Source organism: Artemia franciscana, chromosome 2 (genome assembly GCF_032884065.1).
Source record: "Artemia franciscana chromosome 2, ASM3288406v1, whole genome shotgun sequence".
NCBI classification, from domain to species: domain Eukaryota; kingdom Metazoa; phylum Arthropoda; class Branchiopoda; order Anostraca; family Artemiidae; genus Artemia; species Artemia franciscana.
The window spans coordinates 63,108,732-63,130,683 of NC_088864.1; the positions used below are offsets into that span (position 1 = coordinate 63,108,732).

General features: G+C 34.7%; 1 protein-coding gene across 2 annotated transcripts in view; it reads right to left on the reverse strand.

The window, feature by feature from the left end:
- LOC136043917 (oplophorus-luciferin 2-monooxygenase non-catalytic subunit-like) overlaps positions 1 to 21,175 on the reverse strand; it is a 35,019-nt gene extending 13,844 nt beyond the window's left edge. The window contains exons 1-2 of one of the 2 annotated variants that reach the window (XM_065728963.1): positions 21,047 to 21,175; positions 11,865 to 12,622 (exon numbers count right to left, since the gene is read on the reverse strand). In XM_065728963.1, the coding sequence (XP_065585035.1) occupies positions 11,865 to 12,622; positions 21,047 to 21,060 (772 nt within the window). In that variant the 5' untranslated portion in view covers positions 21,061 to 21,175. The remainder of the gene's footprint in view (positions 1 to 11,864; positions 12,623 to 21,046) is intronic. The other variant, XM_065728961.1, reaches the window with a different exon arrangement.
- Between the last annotated feature and the right edge of the window lie 777 nt (positions 21,176 to 21,952).

The window sequence follows — 21,952 nt, forward strand, 5'->3', positions numbered from 1 at the left end:
TTTAGTAATTTCAACTATTTATTCTACGGCTTTTGTGATTCTGGGGTCATTCTTAATGAATTGGGACAAAATTTAAGCTTTAGTGTAAAGAGCGAGGATCTGACAAGGGGGCGAACCCCCTCATATATGTAATAAAAATATGAGAATACAAAAGTTCTTTACGTAAGCTAATTTATAAGTTACGTAAATCTTTTACTAATAAAAATATTCGTAAAAAATTAAAAGTTCTAGTTGCCTTTTTAATTAACCAAAAAATCGGAGGGCAACTTGGCTTCCTCCCCCGCTCTTTTTTCTCAAAATCATTCGATCAAAATTATGAGAAAGCCATTTAGCCAAAAAAAAAAAAAAAAATGCAAATTTCGTTTTAATTATTCCTCTGCGGAGAGCCAAAATCAAAACATGCATTGATTCAAAAACGTTCAGAAATTAAATAAAAAAAATAAGTTTTTTTTTTAACTGAAAGTAAGGAGCGACGTTAAAACTTAAAACGAACAGAAATTACTTCCAATATGAAAGAGGCTGCTTCCTCATCAACGCCCCGCTCTTTACGCTAAAGTTTTTTACTGTTTTAAAAAGAAGAATTGAGAGACAGAGTCAAACTTTAGCGTAAAGAGCAGGGCGTTGATGAGGAAGTAGCCTCTTCCATATACGAAGTAATTCCTGTTCGTTTTAAGTTTTAATGTCGCTCCTTACTTTCAGTTAAAAAAAACTTATTTTTTTTTATTTAATTCTTAAGGAATTGGGACGAAACTTACGATTTAGTGTAAAGAGCGAGGTATTAACGAGGGTAAAAACCCCCTCGTACACCTAATAAAAATATAAGAATATAAAAGTTTGTTACGTAAGTTAACTCTTAAGTTACGCATATTTTTTACAAATTTGAACTACATCAGAACATCCCATGTTCATGCATACTGTCGAAAAGATAGATATTGCAAGAATGGTTTGTGGTATTAAGTTGGAACTTTCAGGGAATGCTTTAGTGTTAAAGTCAATTGACCAAGGCACAATATGTGAACGCTACTACTAAGTCTACTTCCACTGCTATTTTTAATAGTACTGCAACTACTGCTTCTATTACAACTATTTGTATGGCTAAGAGTATTAAAATGAAAATTTCAGGAAGTGTTGAAGTTGAACTAAATTAAAACTAGGATGACAATAGAACTACCTTATTGAATGAGTTACCACGGTAATATGGTAATGATGCTCTCTTCTGGCGAAAAAAAAAATGAAGTTTAATAATTACTGTTCAAGCCAGCACCAAGCGAAAACAGTCAACAGATCCAAAACTCCCCAGGTATCAAGACTTCACCTACAAGTGGCTTTGTCAGAGTACTATAAGATTGTTTATTTTACATGGCGATGGCCAAGGCCGGAGAAAAACAAGCACGGTAATCATTTCATTTCAAAAAGAGCTATTTATTCTAATTAAACGACTTTTGGGATTCAGGGGGCATTCTTAAGGAATTGGAGCAAAATTCGACCTTTAGCGTAAAGAGCGAGGTATTGACGACAGGGCGAACCTCCTCATATTACGTATATGAGGGAGTTTCTTCCCCTCATCAGTACCTCGATCTTAACACTTAAGTTAGTATTTTGTTGAATAAAGGGTGATACAAACAATAATTTGTTGGTGTTATTTTTCGGTCAATCTTAGCATTTAATATTATCTTAAGTAGCTTCTTAACTATGATTTTTATGAGATAATAAACCAAAGATATCGTATGCCTTCAGCTTGTGGTTGCTATTAAACAAACAAACAAGTTTTTTCCAACTGAAAGGAAGAAACAAGATTAAAACATAAAACGAGCAGGAATTATTATGTAAATGAGGGGCTTGCTCTCTTCTCCGTAAGTAACTCTTTACGCTAATATTTGACTTTTTGTTCAAATTATTTAAGAATGACTCCTCACACACATGGACCGTTTCATTAGAATAATTATCTTTTTACAAATTTACAAACACTTTAGCGTAAAAAGCGAGGTAACAAGGAGGGGGCAACTCCCTCATATAAGTAATTACAACCGAAAGAAAAATGTGAGAAAATTGTGGTTTGGACAGTTCGTGGTAACGAGCTATAAGCAAGGAGCAACCTGGCTCAAAAGTAACCGAAACATTAAAAGACATCTTTTTAATGGATTTTGATATCAACAGATATACTAAAATAATCAGCTTTTTATTCTGATTTTAAATATGTAGTTTCCATTAAGTTGTGTCTTATTTATCAAAGGTTACGAGCCTGAAATATTTTTCCTGATTTTCAAAAAAAATGAGAACACCACCAAAAAGTCAAGTGATCTAATGAAAATCACACCATCAGATTCAGCGTATCAGAGAACCCTACTGTATAGGTTTCAAGTTCCTATCTGAAAAATGTGGAATTTTCAATTTTTTGCCCGAAGAAAGATCACGGATGCGTGTTTATTTTTTTTATTTGGTTTTTGGCAGGGGTGATCGTATCTACCCAGTGGTCCTGGAATATCAGACGAGGGATCATTCGAACAGAAATTAGAGTTCTAAGGCTCTTTTTAAGTGACCTTTTTAAGTGTGCAACTAGGACACCTCTCCCACCACTTTTTCTCCAAAATCGTCCGATCAAAATTTTCAGATAGCCAAGTTGTTCATCATAGTTGAAAGGCCCAATAACTATGCCTTTAGGAATAACAGGATCCCCTCCCCACGGCCCCAGGGGAGAGGTTTTGAAGCTATAGAATTTGCCCATTGTTTACGCGTAGTATTTGTTATTGGGATACATGCATGCATTTTTGGGTTGAGGGGGGGAAATTTTCTGCTGGGGGTTTTTCCACGGGGGAACTTTCTATGGGGAGGATGTTTCCAGGGAGTAAACTTGTCAGAAATTAAATACTACGGGAATTAGCCTGAATTTTATACAATTTTTTTTTATATGTATTGCTTTCTCTTTTCCGTCTCAATTTTACGAGCGGAGTTGTTAAGACTAATTGTCGGGGTAAATATTCACCGGAATAGGATTTTCTAGAGGAAATTTCTATCGTAGGTGGGTTTCTTCGTAGAGGTGGGGTTAATTTCCTGGCATTATATTAAAAACAATTAGATATTAAGTAAAAAAAAATGAGTTTTTCAACTGAAAATAAGGAGCAACATTATAAGTTAAAACGAGCAGAAATTATTACGTATATGAAGGTGGTTGCCCCCTCTCAACACCGGAGGGGGTGGTGGCCAGCCCTCCTTTGCTTTCTCACACCATTCATTTCTTTAGAGTACCTAAATGTAAAAAGCTTTTTTTCTACAACACAGTCTGAGTAGTGCTCTAAATACTTCATTGGTAGTTTATGAAATGAATTTATTTGACAAGATTTGCAAAATTGTTTCAAAATAGTTTGCAAATAGTTTCAATATATTTTTTTCAAGCTTTTGACTTCGATATGCGATTTTTGAGGTCCATAATATGTAAAATATGTGCTGTAGAAAAAAAAGGTATAAGAGAAGAGAAAACGAGTTTTTTAAATCTTGTATAGTTTTTCAGTCTTTTTTTTCTCCTCATTCCATTTTTTTTTGCCTCATTAAGCTGCTTAATGCTAAATCACAGCAACAACTTCTCGCCTATTCAGCTAGCCCCGTTTAAGTCTTATTACCCACTTCCAAAAACAGAAAATGTAGTTTGGGTATTATTATTTTCTTCTTCTATTATTTTCTCCTTCATCTATTATTTTCTCCTTCCTTCACGATGTTGCAGCTTCTTCACTTTTCTATAACCTTGAAGGCTACTTATCAACACTATTCTAGTTAATATACATAAAGGAATGTAAATAATTTTATTTTTATAAAGAACAATATCTATAATAAAATTAAACAACAATATTATTACAATTAACATAGCATAGCAACTGCGTGTGCAATAAAGCCAACAATTGAAGATGCACTTAAGGGAACAGCAGCAGCAACACCTCAGCAAACAGATGCAGGTACGACTAAGCCAACAGCCTTAATTACTGCTTATTTATTTTTTGCGAATAAACCACATCAAGCCTATTGTGCCAACTGCTAACAAAACTGTGCCACCGTAAATAAGTTTTTTCACATAAGATTTGTCTGAAACAGGGTTTGGCTCTTTTGGCTCTTGCAAAACCTCAAAATCATTTGAAATCTGAATTGGAGCGTCAACAAAGGTTTTCGTCAGGCCTTGATGATCTTTGAATGGGTCTTCAGAAGGAATCTGGCTCTGACTGGTTCTTTTCTCCCTTGTCACTTCCTTCTGAACAGGGTTTTCACTACAACCTATTGTTATTATTTCCTTTTCATTAGTTTCTGCTTCAAGACCTGATAGCTTATCACTTGAAGAAGATTTAACTTGGTCATGAGAAGTAATAGCGATGATATTGCAGTTTGACTCTTTCGAAATTCCTTTATCAGGACTAATAATCTCTTCTTCGTCCAGATCAAAAGAAATCATCCAAACATCTAAAGCCAGATCCATAAGGCGCAATATATGATTTTTTGTGCTGGAAAGAAGGTTAGAATTTTCATGGAGAATTTCCAGGTCGGTAATGATATGTTTATTTTGCTCAGCAAAATTCTTTCCAGCACATGTCAATAACTTGCAAGACCTAGCTATAGAAGAATCTTGTTTAGATTTGATCATCATTTCAATTACCTCCTTGCCGTTCGAAGCAGAAACAAGACCTTCTTTCAAAAGAGTGCCAAAAAATTCTGAATCATTCATGTTTAACAATGGTTTTGGCTCCTCTCCAATTTTTATAGCGTGACATTTCTTGTTTAATGATCCTAGATAGGCTTCCAAGTCAAAATCTTTAACTTTGCTGGTTTGTATCCGTAGAGATTTAAGCAGATTAGAAAATATATTGACATCTTCGCCACTTTTAGCCCCGACACTGCAAATTATATTTACTACTTCCTCAAGATCTTCTTTCCCAAATTGCGATACAAGTTCAAAAATCTTGGTTGAACAACGATTATAAGATGCACTAGTAATATCGCTCAAAATGCTCTTTAGTTCAGTTTTCCAATCTTTTTCATGTGTTTTCGATGATAATGCCGTACTGCTAGTCTTGGCCAAAATAACTGTATTACTGGAATTCTTCGTAGGCATATTAATTGTTCTAGGAGGAGTAGTGAACTGCTGATAATCATCTATTTGTAAGTTCGACTTAGAACTTTCTGCACCAAATACTTGTTTCTTACTCCTAACTTGATAAGACATATTTCTATAATCACTCTTAATAACTATCTGAATCAGAACTTTAAATGACCGTCAAAGTATGGTTCAGCATCTTATATAGCGAAAATGACGTCATGTTCCCTACTGTTATGATGTTTGTAATTGAAAGTGACGTCACAACACTTTAATATTGGCCCTACAGTGTTTCTATAGTCCCACTTTCGTGGTCATTTCAACAGAAAATGACATCACTCTAATTGTACTGCTTTTATGTTTTCATAATCTTAAATAGCGTCAAGCTAACTGTACTACCATTATGCGGTTGTAATGTAATTTTATGTAACCTAATCTGGTATGATATCAAACGATTTCAGATGATTCTTCAGAAGAAGTCACATGATTTTTTTAAATCCAAGGCCCAAAAATTGAATTCTGCCACAGTTTTCTAAGCAGGTGTATGTGGTAAGGGAAGGAGGTTTCCAATTTTCTTGAACGTCTAGGAGGCTTAGAACTCATGGATGATACAGCAATCGTCCGCAAGTAAAATTATGTAGGTTACCTGTACAGGGGCATCAAAACACCAAAAAATAAAAGGGTGGGGGCAATAGCGATTTTTATTGACTTTGTTGTTTTAATTTGACTTTGTTTGTTTTGTTTAATGAACATGCGAAAAAAGGGGAATGTCCTTTTTTTAAGTTGAAAGTGACTGGAGACCAATCAGCCGTAGGTAGTATTTTTCGAGGGGGGGGGGGGGTGTAAATGCCGGCTCCAACCTATTCTGTGCTTCCTCTTTGATATGTCAATATTGTGTGTTGAAAAATTTTTCAGAGGAAATATTAAGAGGGGCGAGGCCTAGACTCGTATTTAGGGATGCTGAACAGCTTATCTAATCTGAAAAACCCTTTTCAGAAATTGTTGTTTGACACCGTGCCCAAGAAACGATAGGTTTTTATTTGAATGACAATTTGCTACTGTTTCATAAAAGTGTAAATTTCACGATTGTAATTTGATATGATAGCTTCCAAGCCAAACAACCCTGAATATTTTCTCACAACTGTAACAATAAGATTAATTCGAAACCTTTGATCAGTTTATTCTTATTTTAAAATATGTTTGATTCTATGATCTTTATAGATTGGAATTTCAAGTTTAGGGTATACAAGACAGATATTTGTAAATAGAAAATGCAAAAATAGATAGAACTAGGCAAATTGGATAAACAATCCGAGGTGAATTTTATGAGAGGGGGGGAATTCAGCGGGGTGGGAAGCGACACTGGCTGTCCGTAATGCACCAGAACAGAGATCTCGGTTATTCAACTGGTTATTCACCTCAGAATATTCCTCCTCACAAAAGTCCCGCTGCAGAATTCCCCATGCCTATAAATTTGTAGGAAATGCTTGAGGGTCACGGAGCCACGCACACGCATTTCAAGTGACTCCTTATTTAAGAAAAAAACAAAAAACAGGCACATATGTACAAAATTATATATGCCGTTAAATAGAAAAAAGTTTATTCAGCTGAAAGTAAATAGCTTCATTAAAACTTAAAAAGAGGCAAAAATTATTACGTATATAAGTGGAACTGACTTTGAAATTTCTTCCCGTGACATTTTAAAACTAAGATTCATTTAAGAGACAAAGTTTTTTCAGATGAAATTCAGGAGTACAGATGAAACTTTTTTGTTTGTAGTAAATGAATACTTCTGCTACAATGGGAACTTCTCCTACTAGTCTGGCTAATGGTGTCAAGGTGAAAATTTCTAAAAATGCTGCAGTTTTATGAAATTCCGTTTGCAGTGTATTCATCAAGCAGTTCATGGTAATGAACTGTAAGTAAAGAGCAGTGGCGATTTTCTAAGGGATTAGAAAACGGTGGATTTTCGGTGGTGGATATTTTTTTTTAAGGAATAAAGAGGGGTGAATGTAGATTTTTCCGCCCCCTCTCACGCCGTCAACACTTTAAACATTATAACATCAATCTTCTAAGCACTCTTAAATATAGGCAAAGGCCAGAGCCTAAAGTTCGAAGTTGTGAACCACTTACCGTGAGCCAACTGTCGTCAATGATGACTTACATAACATTGAAGACTTAGAAAGGAGCGAAAGGAAAGGTTTAAGTCCTTTGGCAATGAGGCCAAGTAACCGTCGTATCTCTTAAGCTCTCTTCGATATTTGTCCGACTTATAATTAGAGGCAGGGTTGCCACCACTAGGGATTTATCACTGTTTATAGTCATTTTTTATGTTGCCTAGTAATTTTCTTCTAGCTAGTGATTTATAGTGATTTTGTTCTAAAACTAGTGATTTTTTCCAAAATCTAGTGATTTTTTTTCAAAATATGCAACGTAGATTTATGATTCAATCGAATAAATCAGACAAGAAGCTAATTAATAAAAAAAAGCAAAATAGTGATTCACTAGTGCTACTGATATGCTCTAGATTAGCATGTTGCAAATATACCGCCTTTGAAACTTTCAATTTCCAACAATATGTCCAAATCAGTTATAGACCTCAGAGCGTTATTATCAAGATAACAGGCGAGGCTAGTTAATCGCAAAATTGCTAAAATGTTCTATACTTCCTATTTCACAACATTTGCTCAGTTTGAATTTTTCTCTTCATCTTTATGTTTTTTTCCCTCAATAATCTATCAGTTCTAAATTAGATTTTAGTAAATTGATGCAAGGGCCGAAAATACATCTATTGATTAAATTAGATAATTTGAAAGCTAATTGAAAGCTGTAGGAGCCAAATTTGAAAAGCAATAAGTTTGACTACCCCTACTACTATGATACTAGTACTATTAAGGCTAAGCGTGCTGCTACTACTGTTACTGCTAACACAATGCTAGTACTGCTAGTACTACCACTAATACTATTATAATTGTACTATTAAGGCTAAGTGTATGAAGGTGAAAATTTGAGAAAATAATGAAGGGAAATTTGAACTACATCAGAACATCCCATGTTCAGGCATACTGTCGAAAAGATAGATATTTCAGGAATTGCTTGTGGTATTAAGTTGGAACTTTCAGGGAATGCTTTAGTGTAAAAGTCAATTGACCAAGGCACAATATGTGAACGCTACTACTAAGTCTACTTCCACTGCTATTTTTAATAGTACTGCAACTACTGCTTCTATTACAACTATTTGTATGGCTAAGAGTATTAAAATGAAAATTTCAGGAAGTGTTGAAGTTGAACTAAATTAAAACTAGGATGACAATAGAACTACCTTATTGAATGAGTTACCACGGTAATTTGGTAATGATGCTCTCTTCTGGAGAAAAAGAATGAAGTTTAATAATTACTGTTCAAGCCAGCACCAAGCGAAAACAGTCAACAGATCCAAAACTCCCCAGGTATCAAGAATCCACCTACAAGTGGCTTTGTCTGAGTACTATAAGATTTCTTATTTTACATGGCGATGGCCAAGGCCGGAGAAAAACAAGCACGGTAATCATTTCAAAAAGAGCTATTTAAAATTTTCAAAGTTATTTCAAAAGAGCTATTTATTCTAATTAAACGACTTTTGGGATTCAGGGGGCATTCTTAAAGAACTGGAGCAAAATTCGGCCTTTAGCGTAAAGAGCGAGGCATTGACGACGGGGCGAACCTCCTCATATTACGCATATGAGGGAGTTTCTTCCCCTCATCAGTACTTCGCTCTTAACACTTAAGTTAGTATTTTGTTGATGAATAAAGGGTGATACAAACAATAATTTGTTGGTGTTATTTTTCGGTCAATCTTAGCATTTAATATTATCTTAAGTAGATTCTTAACTATGATTACATAAAAAAAACTAGTTTTTCTAACTGAAAGTAAGGAGCGACATTAAAACTTAAAACGAACAGAAATTACTCCGTATATGAAATGGGTTGTCCACTCCGAAATCCCTCGCTCTTTATGCTAAAGCTTTTAATTGTTTTAAAAAGCAGAATTGTGGTAAAGAGTCAAACTTTAGCGTAAAGAGCGAAGGATTGCGGAGGGGACAACCCATTTCATATACGGAGTAATTTCTGTTCGTTTTAAGTTTTAATGTCGCTCCTTACTTTCAGTTAGAAAAACTAGTTTTTTTATGTAATTCTTAAAGAATTTGGACAAAATCTAAGCTTTAGTGTTAAAGAGCGACGAAGGTTGAACTCCCTTATATACGCAATAAAACAAACGAATATAGAAGTTCCTTACGTAAGTTAATTCGTAAGTAACGGATATTTTTACCAATGAAAACGTTTGTAAAAAATTAAAAGTTCTAGTTTCTTTTTTAAGTAGTCAAAAACTTGGAAGGCAGCTAGCCCTTCTCCCTCGCTCCTTTTTTCTCAAAATCTTCCGATTAATTGCAATTAATTAATATGCAAATTTCGCGTTAATTATTGATGTGTGGAGAGCCAAGATCAAAACATGCATTATTTCAAAAACGTCCAGAAATTAAATGAGAAAAACAAGTTTTTTAAATGAAAGTAAGGAGCAACATTAAAACTTAAAACGGACAGAAATTACTCCATATAGGAAAGGAGCTTTTCCTCCTCAACGCCCCGCTCTTTACGCTAAAGTTTATTACTGTTTTAAGAATAGAGTTAAGAGAAAGAGACAAACTTTCAAACACTTCGTGGTAACGAACTGTAGTAAGGAGCGACCCGGCTCAATAGTAACCAAAACTCTAAAAAATGGAATTTTAATACCAATAGCTACATAAAAAAAATCGCATTTTAATGCTGATTTCGAATATATAACTTTCATCAAGATTAGTTTGACCTATCAAAAGTTACGAGCCTGAGAAAATTTGCCTCATTTTAGAAAATAGGAGAAAACACCCCCTAAAAGTCATACAATCTTAACAAAAATCATACCATCAGATTTAGCGTACCAGAGAACCATTTGTAGAAGTTTCAAGCTCCTATCTACAAAAATGTGGAATTTCGCATTTTTTGCCAGAAGACAAATCACGGATGCGTGTTTATTTGTTTTTTTTTTTGTTTTTTCCCCAGGGGTGATCGTATCGACCCAGTCGTCCTAGAATGTCGCGGGAGGGCTCATTCTAACGGAAATTAAAAGTTCTAGTGCCCTTTTAAAGTGACCAAAAAAATTGGAGGGCACCTAGGCCCCCTCCCACGCTCATTGCTTCCCAAAAGTTTTTATTTAATTGTAATAAAAGGAAACAGAATGAGAAGTAACGCATATTAATATGATGTTATTCAAATGAAAAATGGTTATCTAAAATTGAGTTATGAAAGAATTTTCTTGTAGCTACGACTTACTAAAATCGTTTGGCCAGATCATTTTTAAGGTTGGAAATATCAGTATACCAGTTTCTAGAAAAAAAAAACAAACAAGTGTTTGGCCGGTTTCAAGGAAAAATAAACAAATATATACGAAATTGTTGTTCGTTTCTTTAATTCAAAAAAGATATATTATATTATCTTTGCTTGAAACTTAGAACCGAGGAATCCAAGGTCTACCAGCCAAGGGGACTCTAATGCACAAAATATTTTAGCTTGGAGGCATTGAACCCCCAGCATGGGCAAATATGATCGGGTTAAAATTTTTATCTTTTAGCTATGTATCCTTAAGTATCCTTGTTGTATCATTAAGTCCTTAAGCTCATCTGTATCCTTAAGTCCTTAAGCTATGGACACCCAATGCACGGGAGAAAAATAAAAATAAATTCGAACTGGTGTTTTTTTTTATTCAATAGGCTTGAAATTTTCAAAAACTACTGCCCGTGCTAAGATTACCAAACACTTAGCTGGGTGAGAAGGGAAGTATTAGTGTCATATTTTAAAAAAATTCAAATTAAAAAGGAATTCAGTAGAAAATAATGAGTAGAGTAGAAACAAAAGTGGAGCGAAACAAAACAGAGAAAGATAAATTTCTCTTTATAAAAAGGTGGGTTAATATGCACGTATATTAAAAGGCGTCTACAAGATGGGGTTCTGCATTGCCTACCCTTATGGAAGAGTAAAAATCATACATATTCTCGTTCATAATCGTTAGAAAGTCCCCTCCTCATTCACCCCGAATTTTATAGTAAAATACTGCTAAAAGGCTATTAGAAGACCTTATGGCTGATAAAATATTTTGACTTGAGAAAAAGTCAAAACTTCTTGCAAGTATTCCTACAATTAATAAATGGTTAAGCCGTGTCAATTAAAAAGCGGAAACAAGTTAATTTAAAAAAAAATTCCCAAAGGAAAGCAAAAGTCATATTATAACCTGAACCGAGTGGAAGAAATTCATATAATAATTCTAACTTAAAACGAACAAAGACTACTATGAATGAATAAATAGACGTAAAACGAGCAGAAAATTAAACGAGTAGAAACGAGTAAAACGAGGCAAAGTACACAATTTTTTGGCCCCTAAACACCCACAGAAAATATAGATTAGATCCCCCAAGCCCCCCACGCCATTTGATTTGATCTTATAGCATTAGGGTTACAAGAGTATCCAATGGCGAAAAAAGAGTATAGGATAGACCCCCTGTCACATGTGGCCCTTAAAAGGGAGAACTTTCGTTACGGATCCAATCAGCCCCTTCGTTAGTTTTTGTGGCCACACTTTTCATGCAAAGCGGTCAGGAAAAAAAAATAACAGTCATACATAGGAGGCATATGGCTCTTTACAAAGGCAACACTGATGCGCTGCATTGATCTTCATTGTACGTTATTTACACATCGGGCATAAGAAGGAGATATTTCATACCTGTGATTGATCCTTCTTCAACTTCCTCAATACCATTCCCCTCAAAACTAATCTCTTCAATTTTTGAATGGAATTCAAAGAAGCCTTTTTTCATAACCTTGATATTATTCTCATCGAATTCAAACTTGCGTAGAGACGGCAAATTTTCCAAAATTCGACTTTCAATGGTTTCCACGCCTGTATCAATAACTCTTAGAGTTGCCAAATTTGGCAAATAAGGAAACTGCGTCAGCACTTTCATATTCGGGAGTTGTTGAACTGCAATCTTTTTAAGGCTTGGCAGGCTCGGTAGACTTCTGATTGTGTCTATACTCATAACTGAAAATATAATAGCTTCGAGTTTTTCAAACCCCCAAAGCCCATCCAAAGGAAAGCTTTCAAGCTTTTCGTTTCCTATAGCTGCTAAAACTTGTAGTGTATCTTTTGAGCCACGGAAAGCATACCTATGAATACTTTTGATATTTGTTCTTTCAATATTGATTCTCTTAAATGTTTTTTCATTAAAGGCATCAGCAGGTAAAGATGGCAAATTTGAAAATTCCAAAATTATGCTATTAAAATCGTTATTAGGAAACGACTGATTGAACACGTTTTTCAGCTGATCAGAATTTTCAAAATTTTCACATATAAGGTCTGGCAAATTATTCGATTTCTGATAACAGGAACAAAATGGTGATATTAATGATTCAGCAGGACATACGGTAGCCGAAATGACGGAAAGAAGCGCTGACAGCAAGACAAACTGTAAAAAGGGACACCTGAAAAGTATAAATGGTTAAGTGGGATCCAATTAAAAGTCTACCTCGACCAAACCTAAAAGTTAAAAGTTTTCACAAAAAAGCTTGAAAAGCAAAAACCACAGAAACCTTAATTATATTTGCCATTTACAAGAAAGCCAGGGCCCTGGCAGTTTAACAGTTTGTCGTATGGTTTCATGTGTTCATATGATTTTTGATAAATATATTTCCGCTATTCCCCCTTCCCCAATGTAAAATTGGACCGACCTCAAGAAAACATTTTTGTGCGATATGTCTGTTATATTTTACCATTGTCAGAGTGCCATTGTCTTAACAAGGTTAAAACTCACAAAAATCTGTATCAAAGTAATAATTTGTATACAATCGAAAATGTTATAGGTGGTTTCATCATCTTCGGAGAATACCTATTTTGGTTTCAGAGAAACATTAAATAATCTTCTCTTGGCTTTATTTTGGTTTACTGTTCTTATCAGAGGCTTTGCTATAGCGCTGCTTATAGTAGAGGCCATACGGCTCCAATGCTTTAGTATTTTTTTTTCAAAAGGCCCCCTTATGGAAGGGGTCGTCGCATAAGCTTCAAAGGGGGCTCATTTGATTGGATCCTAGTGCCCTTTTTAAGAGTCTAAAATGGTCGAAGAACACCCCCCCCCCCCCGAGAGCCCGAAGGCAGGCGTTGTAAATTATACCCTGGGGACATATAAGGTTCTTATGGAAGGGATGCTCGTATATACTTCAGAGAGGGCTCATTTGAGTGGAAATTGAAAGTTCTAGTTCACTTCTTAAGAGTCAAAAGTGATCAGAGGGCAACTTACCCCCCCACCTCCCTCATGCCGGTTTTCCCCAAATGCATCACATACAAATTTTGAGATGGCAATTTTATTAAAAATAGTTCAAAGGTAAGATAACAAAACTCCAATGTCGACACAGCCCCCTAGGGCCCGGGGGTAGGCGTTGAAAATTATGCTCTAGGGGCATATAAGGTTATTACAGAAGGAATGCAGAATAATCTTTTCATTCAAACAAGAAAACACCTGCAAATTTAAGAATTAGTTTTATTTTTGTTAGGTTGTAACTATTTGATGCGTGGGTACTTTTATTATACAAGGGGAGTATTAGAAACAGGATTTTTTTTTTCTGAGCAAGCTAAACGTAAGAAAAATCGAGAAAAGTATCAGAGCCAAGCAATCCAAATATCTACTGTAAGAAAACTGTACTACACAAAAAATTAACAAAAGATCAAGGAATGGTTTGATAATAGATGAAGACTACCGAAACAAATATAAGAAAAAAGTTGCTACGAGAATAATGGGTAGATGTTGGGGTGACAGAAGCTATAAAGAAAAAATTAAAACCTCTGCGAGGCTGTACCAAAGAACGCATTAAGACAAATTTAAAAATTACATACTGAAGTCCAAGAAGAGGGCAAAATTACAGGCTAATCTTCACAAATTGATTTTACGAAATATTTGATCAGTATTATGAAAAATATTCAAAATTTTATATATATAGATAATATATTAAAATTCTCTGTGAAAGAGCTGATGTTTTTGAAAAGTCGGCTAGAAATGCTCTGGCAAAACCTTATAGTAAAATCCAAAGAAATATTGACTGTTTAATGAAAATCTTCCAAGTTATGGACTGGAAATTGTGGAACAGTTTAGAAATGCAATGGAAAATAGTGAACAGCACTCTGAATATACGAATACCTATTTTTTAGAAAATTCGTATATTAATTTTGGAAGGAATAATTGCAGTTTGTGCAGCAGTAATACCAATATAAATACAAGTATATCTATGAACAACGAAGGGAAAACTATGCTTTTCAATTATAACGATAATAACGGTTATTAACGGTTAATAACGGATAATAATAACGGTTAATAGCAGTTACTGCTAATAACGGTGATAACTGCTAATATAATATAATAAGCAGTAATAACTGCTAATAACGGTTACTGCTAATAAACGGATAATAACGGTTAATAGCATATGTCTCTGTAAGACTGATGATTTAGAACAAAATCCTGGAATTTCATCTCAAGAAAAAAGTATTTCTAACTGTGTTTTGAAATTTCTGTTATTTCTACTAAATTTTTGGCCAAAAAAATTTGTGTCATTATAGTAAAGATTACATAAAGTATCTATGTAGTTCATTATAAATGTGGATCGTATTTAGTTTAATCTGTATCATTTTTATAGAGATAGCTCAAATTTTTACATAAAGGATTGATACTGTTAATTATAAAAGTGGGATATTGAAGTTTAATCAGTATTCGTTCATAGTAAGAAGCGAACTAAAAAATCATAGTCACATTAAAGTCACATAAATATAGTCACATAAATCATAGTCACATTTGAAGCTGCGAACTTTTAAGAACCTTTCATAATCGGAAAAACTGGTGTTGAATATTTAAAAAATAGAGTATTAGACCCAGCATCTTTTTTCCGTTTTTCATTCTCCCAAGCCAACTGGTTACTGGGACATCTTAGAGAGCTGTTTTTACATATAGAGCCGATAACTGGTATGCTTTTTATATAACTGAATTTGTCAGTCCGAATATTTACCATGAATGAATGAATGACTGTATTTAAAGCCATTTTTCGTGCCATATACATACATATACAACAACAAACAAACTAAATCATGTAAAACTCGACTTTCGAATAATAAGACCCTTCCGAACAAAATTTCCCACTGCTACTATATTTACTTTCGACGTCGACTTCAAAGTTCCAAGAAGGGGCTCACGACCACCCACCCCAAGAAAGCTCCCTCTTAGCTCATTTAGCCCCTGACACTTGAAAAGAAAATGGTCAAGCCCATCAAGATCACCACAAATCAGGCAAGTATACCGCGTTTCCGGGTGACACCAATTTTTCCAAACACTATAAGACAGTTTGCTCGCACTTGCATCCAAGACCTCAGGAATTCTTTTGGAATCCCTAATTTAAAAAAATAAGTCTTCACCATAGTTTTCTTTCACCTTATAGTAAGAACTTAAGCTTTCCGACTGGCTAAGGTCGTTCCACCATTTCTGAATTTCTTGGTCTTCCAGCCTTGTTTGGATCTGTGACAGAAAGACTTTGTGATCTGAGATTGGGCCATCTCCTCCATTCCATGCATACGATAAACCTGTGCGGTCAAGGAGTTTTTGACATGGAAGGGCCACGAAGATTTTGTGCCATGATAAGTAATTCATTATACGCTGCTCTAATGGGTCTTGAGGAGGGACATTACAGTATTTTCAGCTAAAACTTAATTAATTGGATCGGTCAATATTTTCTCATGGAGAAAAATCCCAAATTTCCCTTGATGAAAAGGGTGTGGGTTGTGGCGTGCAGACCTAGCATTCGTTTATAATATTGTAGCTGTAGAGTTTCTAATGAATTTGCCACTTCTTTCCATGTTCGACATTGTTTTTTATAGTTTGCAGCGGCAGCAGCAACCTTGTTAAGGACATCTATAAAGGGAGCGGAAAGTTGATCGGATTATTAGGGCCGACACATACTCAGTGTTATATAAAACTGACATATGAAAAAGTAATATATGGTCAAACATTTTTTAACAAAACAAAAAATGTTCCTGTTCATAATTACATATTAACAAAGTGTTAGAACCTGATTTTCTTTATAAAGAAAAACGTATCGTTACTCCAGATTAAACAGTCTGATAGCTAAACCTGACAGGATGACAGTAAGACAAGTTTACTACAAAATGACTTTATTAAGGGAAATTACAAATTATATTAAGAAATCATTCCCTTTTCACATTAATCCCTTGCCAAAGGTGGGATTGACCCCGCAAACCTCCAATCATACACTTTTATCCAATGTATTGGACTGGTACAAAGTATTCAATAATTTGATTTTTCCTCAAAGCTGTGTTTGGTTTTGAGAAATGGATTTCAATGGCAATATTTGACATTTTTCATTTGATCCGTTTTAAATCATAGGCAGTGCAAAAGTGGAGCCTAAGTAGCCGATGTGGGTACAAATTACTATTTATTTATTGTTTAATTATTATTAATTTATTTTCGAAGTAGTTCTCACGGAAACTTCAAAAGTGCTCATTCGACTGAAAATCGAAAGGGCTAGTGCCCTTTTTAATATTTGAAAGTGATTGGAGGGCATCTAACTCCCAAGCCCACAGTTTCCCCAAACACATCCAATAAACATTTTGAGATAGCCATTTTGTTCAAAGTAGTTGAAAAGTCCGAAAATTATGTATCTGAGCATGACACCCCCCTACATCCCTTCGGCAAGGGTTGTAAGCTACGCCCTGGGGGTATATAAGGTTTATATAGAAAGTGTGATCGTGTAAACTACGGAGGTGGCCTGTTGGATCGCTAATAATAAGTTTTAGTTCCCTTTTTGAGATTCAGAGTGATGGAAGGGTGGATACCCCCCACACACCTCGTATTTTCCCGAAATACATCAGATAGAAATTTTGAGATGGCCGTCTGTTGACGTAGAAGCTTCGAAAAAGGCTTAATCGATTGAAAATTCCAAGGACTAGTGCCATTTTTAATAGTCAAAAGGGATTGGAGGGCGACTAATCTCCCTCCCGTGCCCACCTTTTCCCCAAAAATATCCAATCAAAACTTGAGATAGCTAAAGAAACTTCAAAAAGGGCTCATTCGATTGGTAATTGAAAGGGCTAGTGTCCATTCTAATAGTTGAAAGAGATTGGAGGGTAACTACCCCTCTCCCACGCCCACTGTTTCCCCAAACACTATTTTGAGTTTCCTCAATCAATATTTTGGGATAGCCATTTTGCTCAACGTAAATAAAAGGTCAGGAAATTATGTCATTGAGGATGACAACTCTCTCAGAACCCTCAGAGCAAGGGTTGTAAGTTTTGCCCTGGGGCATATAAGGTATATATAGAAAAGGTGATCGTATAAACTTCGGAGCGGCTCAATGGATTGGTAATCAGAAGTTACATTCTGATTACCAATATGTGCGCACTACTACTAATACTACTGTTACTGCTACATTTACTAAACCTAGTACTACTTCTATTGCAACTACTTGTAGGGCTAAAAGCAATGATATGAAAATTTCAAGAAGTATATAAACATACAGGCTATCAAAAGGACATGTCAGCAGTGTCATAGCAATTATTAATTGTATTAAGTTGAAACTTTCAGGAATTGATGAGAATGATGTTCAGCTTAGCAAAAGCCAATAGATCAATGCTACTGATGCTAGTAGTACTACCACTACTCAATACTATTACTAGTAATATAATTACTACTGCTGTGACTACTCTTACAAATATGCCTAAGGGCATAAAGGTAAAAATACTAAGTAATTTTGTGGGGGGGGGAAGGAACTGAATCAGAACACGCTCTCTTTATGCAGTTGCTACAAGGATGTAACTGAAATATCTTAGGAACAGTCAAAGTCAAACTAATTAAACTGCAGTCAAAGTTGAAACTAACAGGGCTTGTTGAAAGGGATGTTGAACTAACCAAAAGGAAATGCTTGCACCCTACTGCTTCTGCTTCTACTCATACTACTATTAATGTTACTATTATTACTACCTCTATTGCTGATACTGTCACTAAAGCTTAGGCTACTACAATTAATTCTACTGCTGCTGCTACTACTATAACCAAATGCGATTACAATTATCTCTAATTCAATGACATAATTAATCAATCATAACCCATATCACTTTTGCACATATGTCTATAAATAAAATAATGATATACATCTTATAAAAACTAGACTGTTAAATATTTTTACACAGTTATTGGAACCAATGATTAAGCCACAGGGCAAAGGGTAATATAGCAAATGGAACTGTCAAAATATTTCAATGCTTAAGAAAATCCTTATATTATCTGCTTTGGTACAAAAATAGCTCATTTACCCATATATATACCATATATATGAAGATAAATGTACCCATGGTGCTCAATGCCAGGCCCAGTTCTAAATTCGGTTTCTCATAAGAAAAATTATTGCCCTTAAAATGTTTCTCTTTACGGGTAAGCAGGTTAGAAGTGATTAAATTTTTTTCTTCAAAATAATATCAAACAGTTCGTGGTAACGAACTGCAGTTAGGAGTGACCCGGCTCAGTAGTAACCAAAACACTAAAAAACGGAATTTTGATACCAATAGCTACAGTAAAAGAATCGCATTTTAAAGCTGATTTTAAATATATAAGTTTCATCAAGTTTAGTTTCACCTATCAAAAGTTACGAGCCTGATAAAATTTGCCTTATTTTAAAGGCGGGAAACATCCCCTAAAAGTCATAAAATCTTAACGAAAATCACAACATCACATTCAGCGTATCAGAGAACCCTATTGTAGAAGTTTCACGGTCCTATCTACAAAAATGTGTGATTTTGTATTTTTTGCCAGAAAGCAGATCACGGATGCGTGTTTTATTTGTTTGTTTGTTTTTTCCCAAGGGTGATCGTATCAACCCAGTGGTCCTATAATATTGCGAGAGGGCTCATTCTAACAGAAATTAAAAGTTCTAGTGCCCTTTTTAAGTGACCAAAAAATTGGAGGGCACCTAGGCCCCGTCCCACGCTAATTATTTTCTCAGAGTCACGGGATCAAAATTCTGAGATAGTCATTTTATTCAGCATAGTCGAAAAACCTTATAAGTATGTCTTCGGGGACGATTTACTCCCCCACAGTCCCCGTGGGAGGGGCTACAAGTTACAAACTTTGACCAGTGCTTACATATAGTAATGGTTATTAGGAAGTATACAGACGTTTTCAGGGGGATTTTTTGGCTGGGGAGAGGGGTTAAGAAGAGGGGGATATGTTGGGGGAACTTTCCATGGAGGAATATGTCATGGGGGAAGAAAATTTCCATGAAGGGAGCGCAGGGTTTTCAAGCATTAATAAAAAAAACAATGAAAAAATACATATGAAAAAGTTTTTTCAACTGAAAGTAAGGAGCAGCATTAAAACTTAAAACGAATTGGGACAAAATTAAAGCTTTAGTGTAAAGAGCGAGGTACTGACGTGGGGGTGAACCCCCTCATATACATAATAAAAACATGCGAATACAGAAGTTCGTTACGTAAGCTAATTTGTAAGTTACGCAAATATCTTTTACTAATAAAAACGTTCGTAAAAAATTAAAAGTTCTAGTTGCCTTTTTAAGTAGCCAAAATGTTGGAGGGCAACTAGGCCTCCTCCGTCGCTCCTTTTTATCTCAAAATCGTTCAATCAGAACTATGAGAAAGCCTTTTAGCCAATAAAATAAATATGCAAATTTTGTTTATTATTCATCTGCGGAGAGCCAAAATCAAAATATGCATTAATTCAAAAACGATCAGAAATTAAATATAAAAAAACAAGTTTTTTTTTTTTACCGAAAGTTTGGAGCGACATTAAAACTTAAAACGAACAGAAATTACTTCGTATATGAAAGGGGCTGCTCCCTCATAAACGCCCAACTTTTTTACGCTAAAGTTTTTTACTGTTTTAAAAAGTAGAGTTGAGAGAGAGTCAAACTTTAGCGTAAAGAGCTGGGTGCTAATGAGGGAGTAGCCCCTTTCATATACAAAGTAATTTCTGTTCGTTTTAAGTTTTAATGTTGCTCTTTACTTTCAGCTAAAAAACTTGTTTTTTTTTATTTAATTGATAATAAGAAATGCAAGTTTCGCCATTAATTCTGATGTCACTATGCATTTGTTTTTCCTTACGCCCATCTGCAAAACATGAGTGTAAAACGTTGAAAAACCGTTATTATTTGAATGGTAAACATCGAAAATCAAAAAATTTCTATTAAAAAATTGACAACGTTTTATTTTTTAAAGGAACGCTATTTTTCTACTCCAAAACAGAAGAAAGGATTGTTTAGTACATTATGAATTGCAATATAAGATTTTAGAGATAAATCAACTATAAAATTTTAAAAATTGCTTTCGTAACCGACTAACTCCATAAGGTCTTTTTTGGTAAATATATTGTTGATCAACAATCGCGAGAACATTTTTTTTTATCTACAATTGTGAAATGACAATGATTTCCGTGACGACACAGGTTATTATTACTGTTGGAAATAAACGGCGACATTTTCAAAATAAATTAAACATTGGGTACATATGTATAGAGAGGAAACCGGTTTAATCAGTCTGTATTAAGAGACAATTAGCTTATGCTCAATGGAAAACAAGTGGCGTGTCTTGTTTTACCCAAGACATCCAAGACGTGTCTTGTTTTATCCATATCCAAAATCATGGATATGACCCATCTTTAGGCCAGATCTAAACTCCCTTTTCGCTTTTTAAGCAAACTCCATGAACTTGGCTTTAAATTAAATATCAGAAGGAGATATCATGAGAATATAATCAACACAAAAATAAATTTTGAGTCTTGATGAATCCTGACAAAACTCAACTAGAATTCGGTGTCTAAACCAATTTGATATAATATAATATTATATTACCTTTTAATATCCATTATTTAGGCTTACAAGGACTGAACTAATTCTCATCATGGAAATTCTCAATATTTGACCAACTGATAAGAAGAAGATAATGGGAAGTCAACGTGGCATTAACTGAGAGCAGTATTTGTAAAACTGGCTATCGATCTATATTTATTCTCCAATTCAATTTTCTCCATAGCTCTCAATTGCTTTATTATTCTGAAAGTTCTTTGCTCAATAATCTGACACTTTGAGAATCACATCGTAATCAGGCAATAGCGTAGATTTACTGAAGATCACAATTAATCTGTGATCCCATAAATCTGTGATATATCAAATATCACAATTAATCGTTGATCACATAAATCTGTGAATTATCGAAGATCACACTTAGTCCCGGTGCACTCGAATGTTACCAAAAACAAAAAGTTTAAGATTACTCTGCAAACACTATGGATGGTAGTAACATTCCGAGAGTATTTTGAATTCAATATAAACATCTCAATTTCATTATGTATTTGTAGTTCGAGAACATACAAAAAAAAATTCAGTCTTTGTTCTGAAGCATCAGCAATATTTTCCGTAAAGTGCATGGATGCACAAGCCTAGCACAAAAACCAGGGATTCCCAGCTTAAAAACGTTGTGATCAGGTATTTCAATTTTTCCTATAGTTCCCATATTAGTCATCTGCTTTAATGGTTTTGATCTTTGTTACCCCTTCCCCAAGCAGATTGTTCTGTGGTACCCCAACATAAACTTTAAAAGTGAGGAAGAAAAAGATGGCGATCTCCTTCCATAAAAGATGTATTTTGTTAGTTTCAAGTTGAAATTCTTTACTCAACACAATTACTGTATTGGGCTATATTGAAGCTGTAATACTGCTTGACTTCTTCATAGCCTAAATTCCTCCGTGCCTCAAGAAT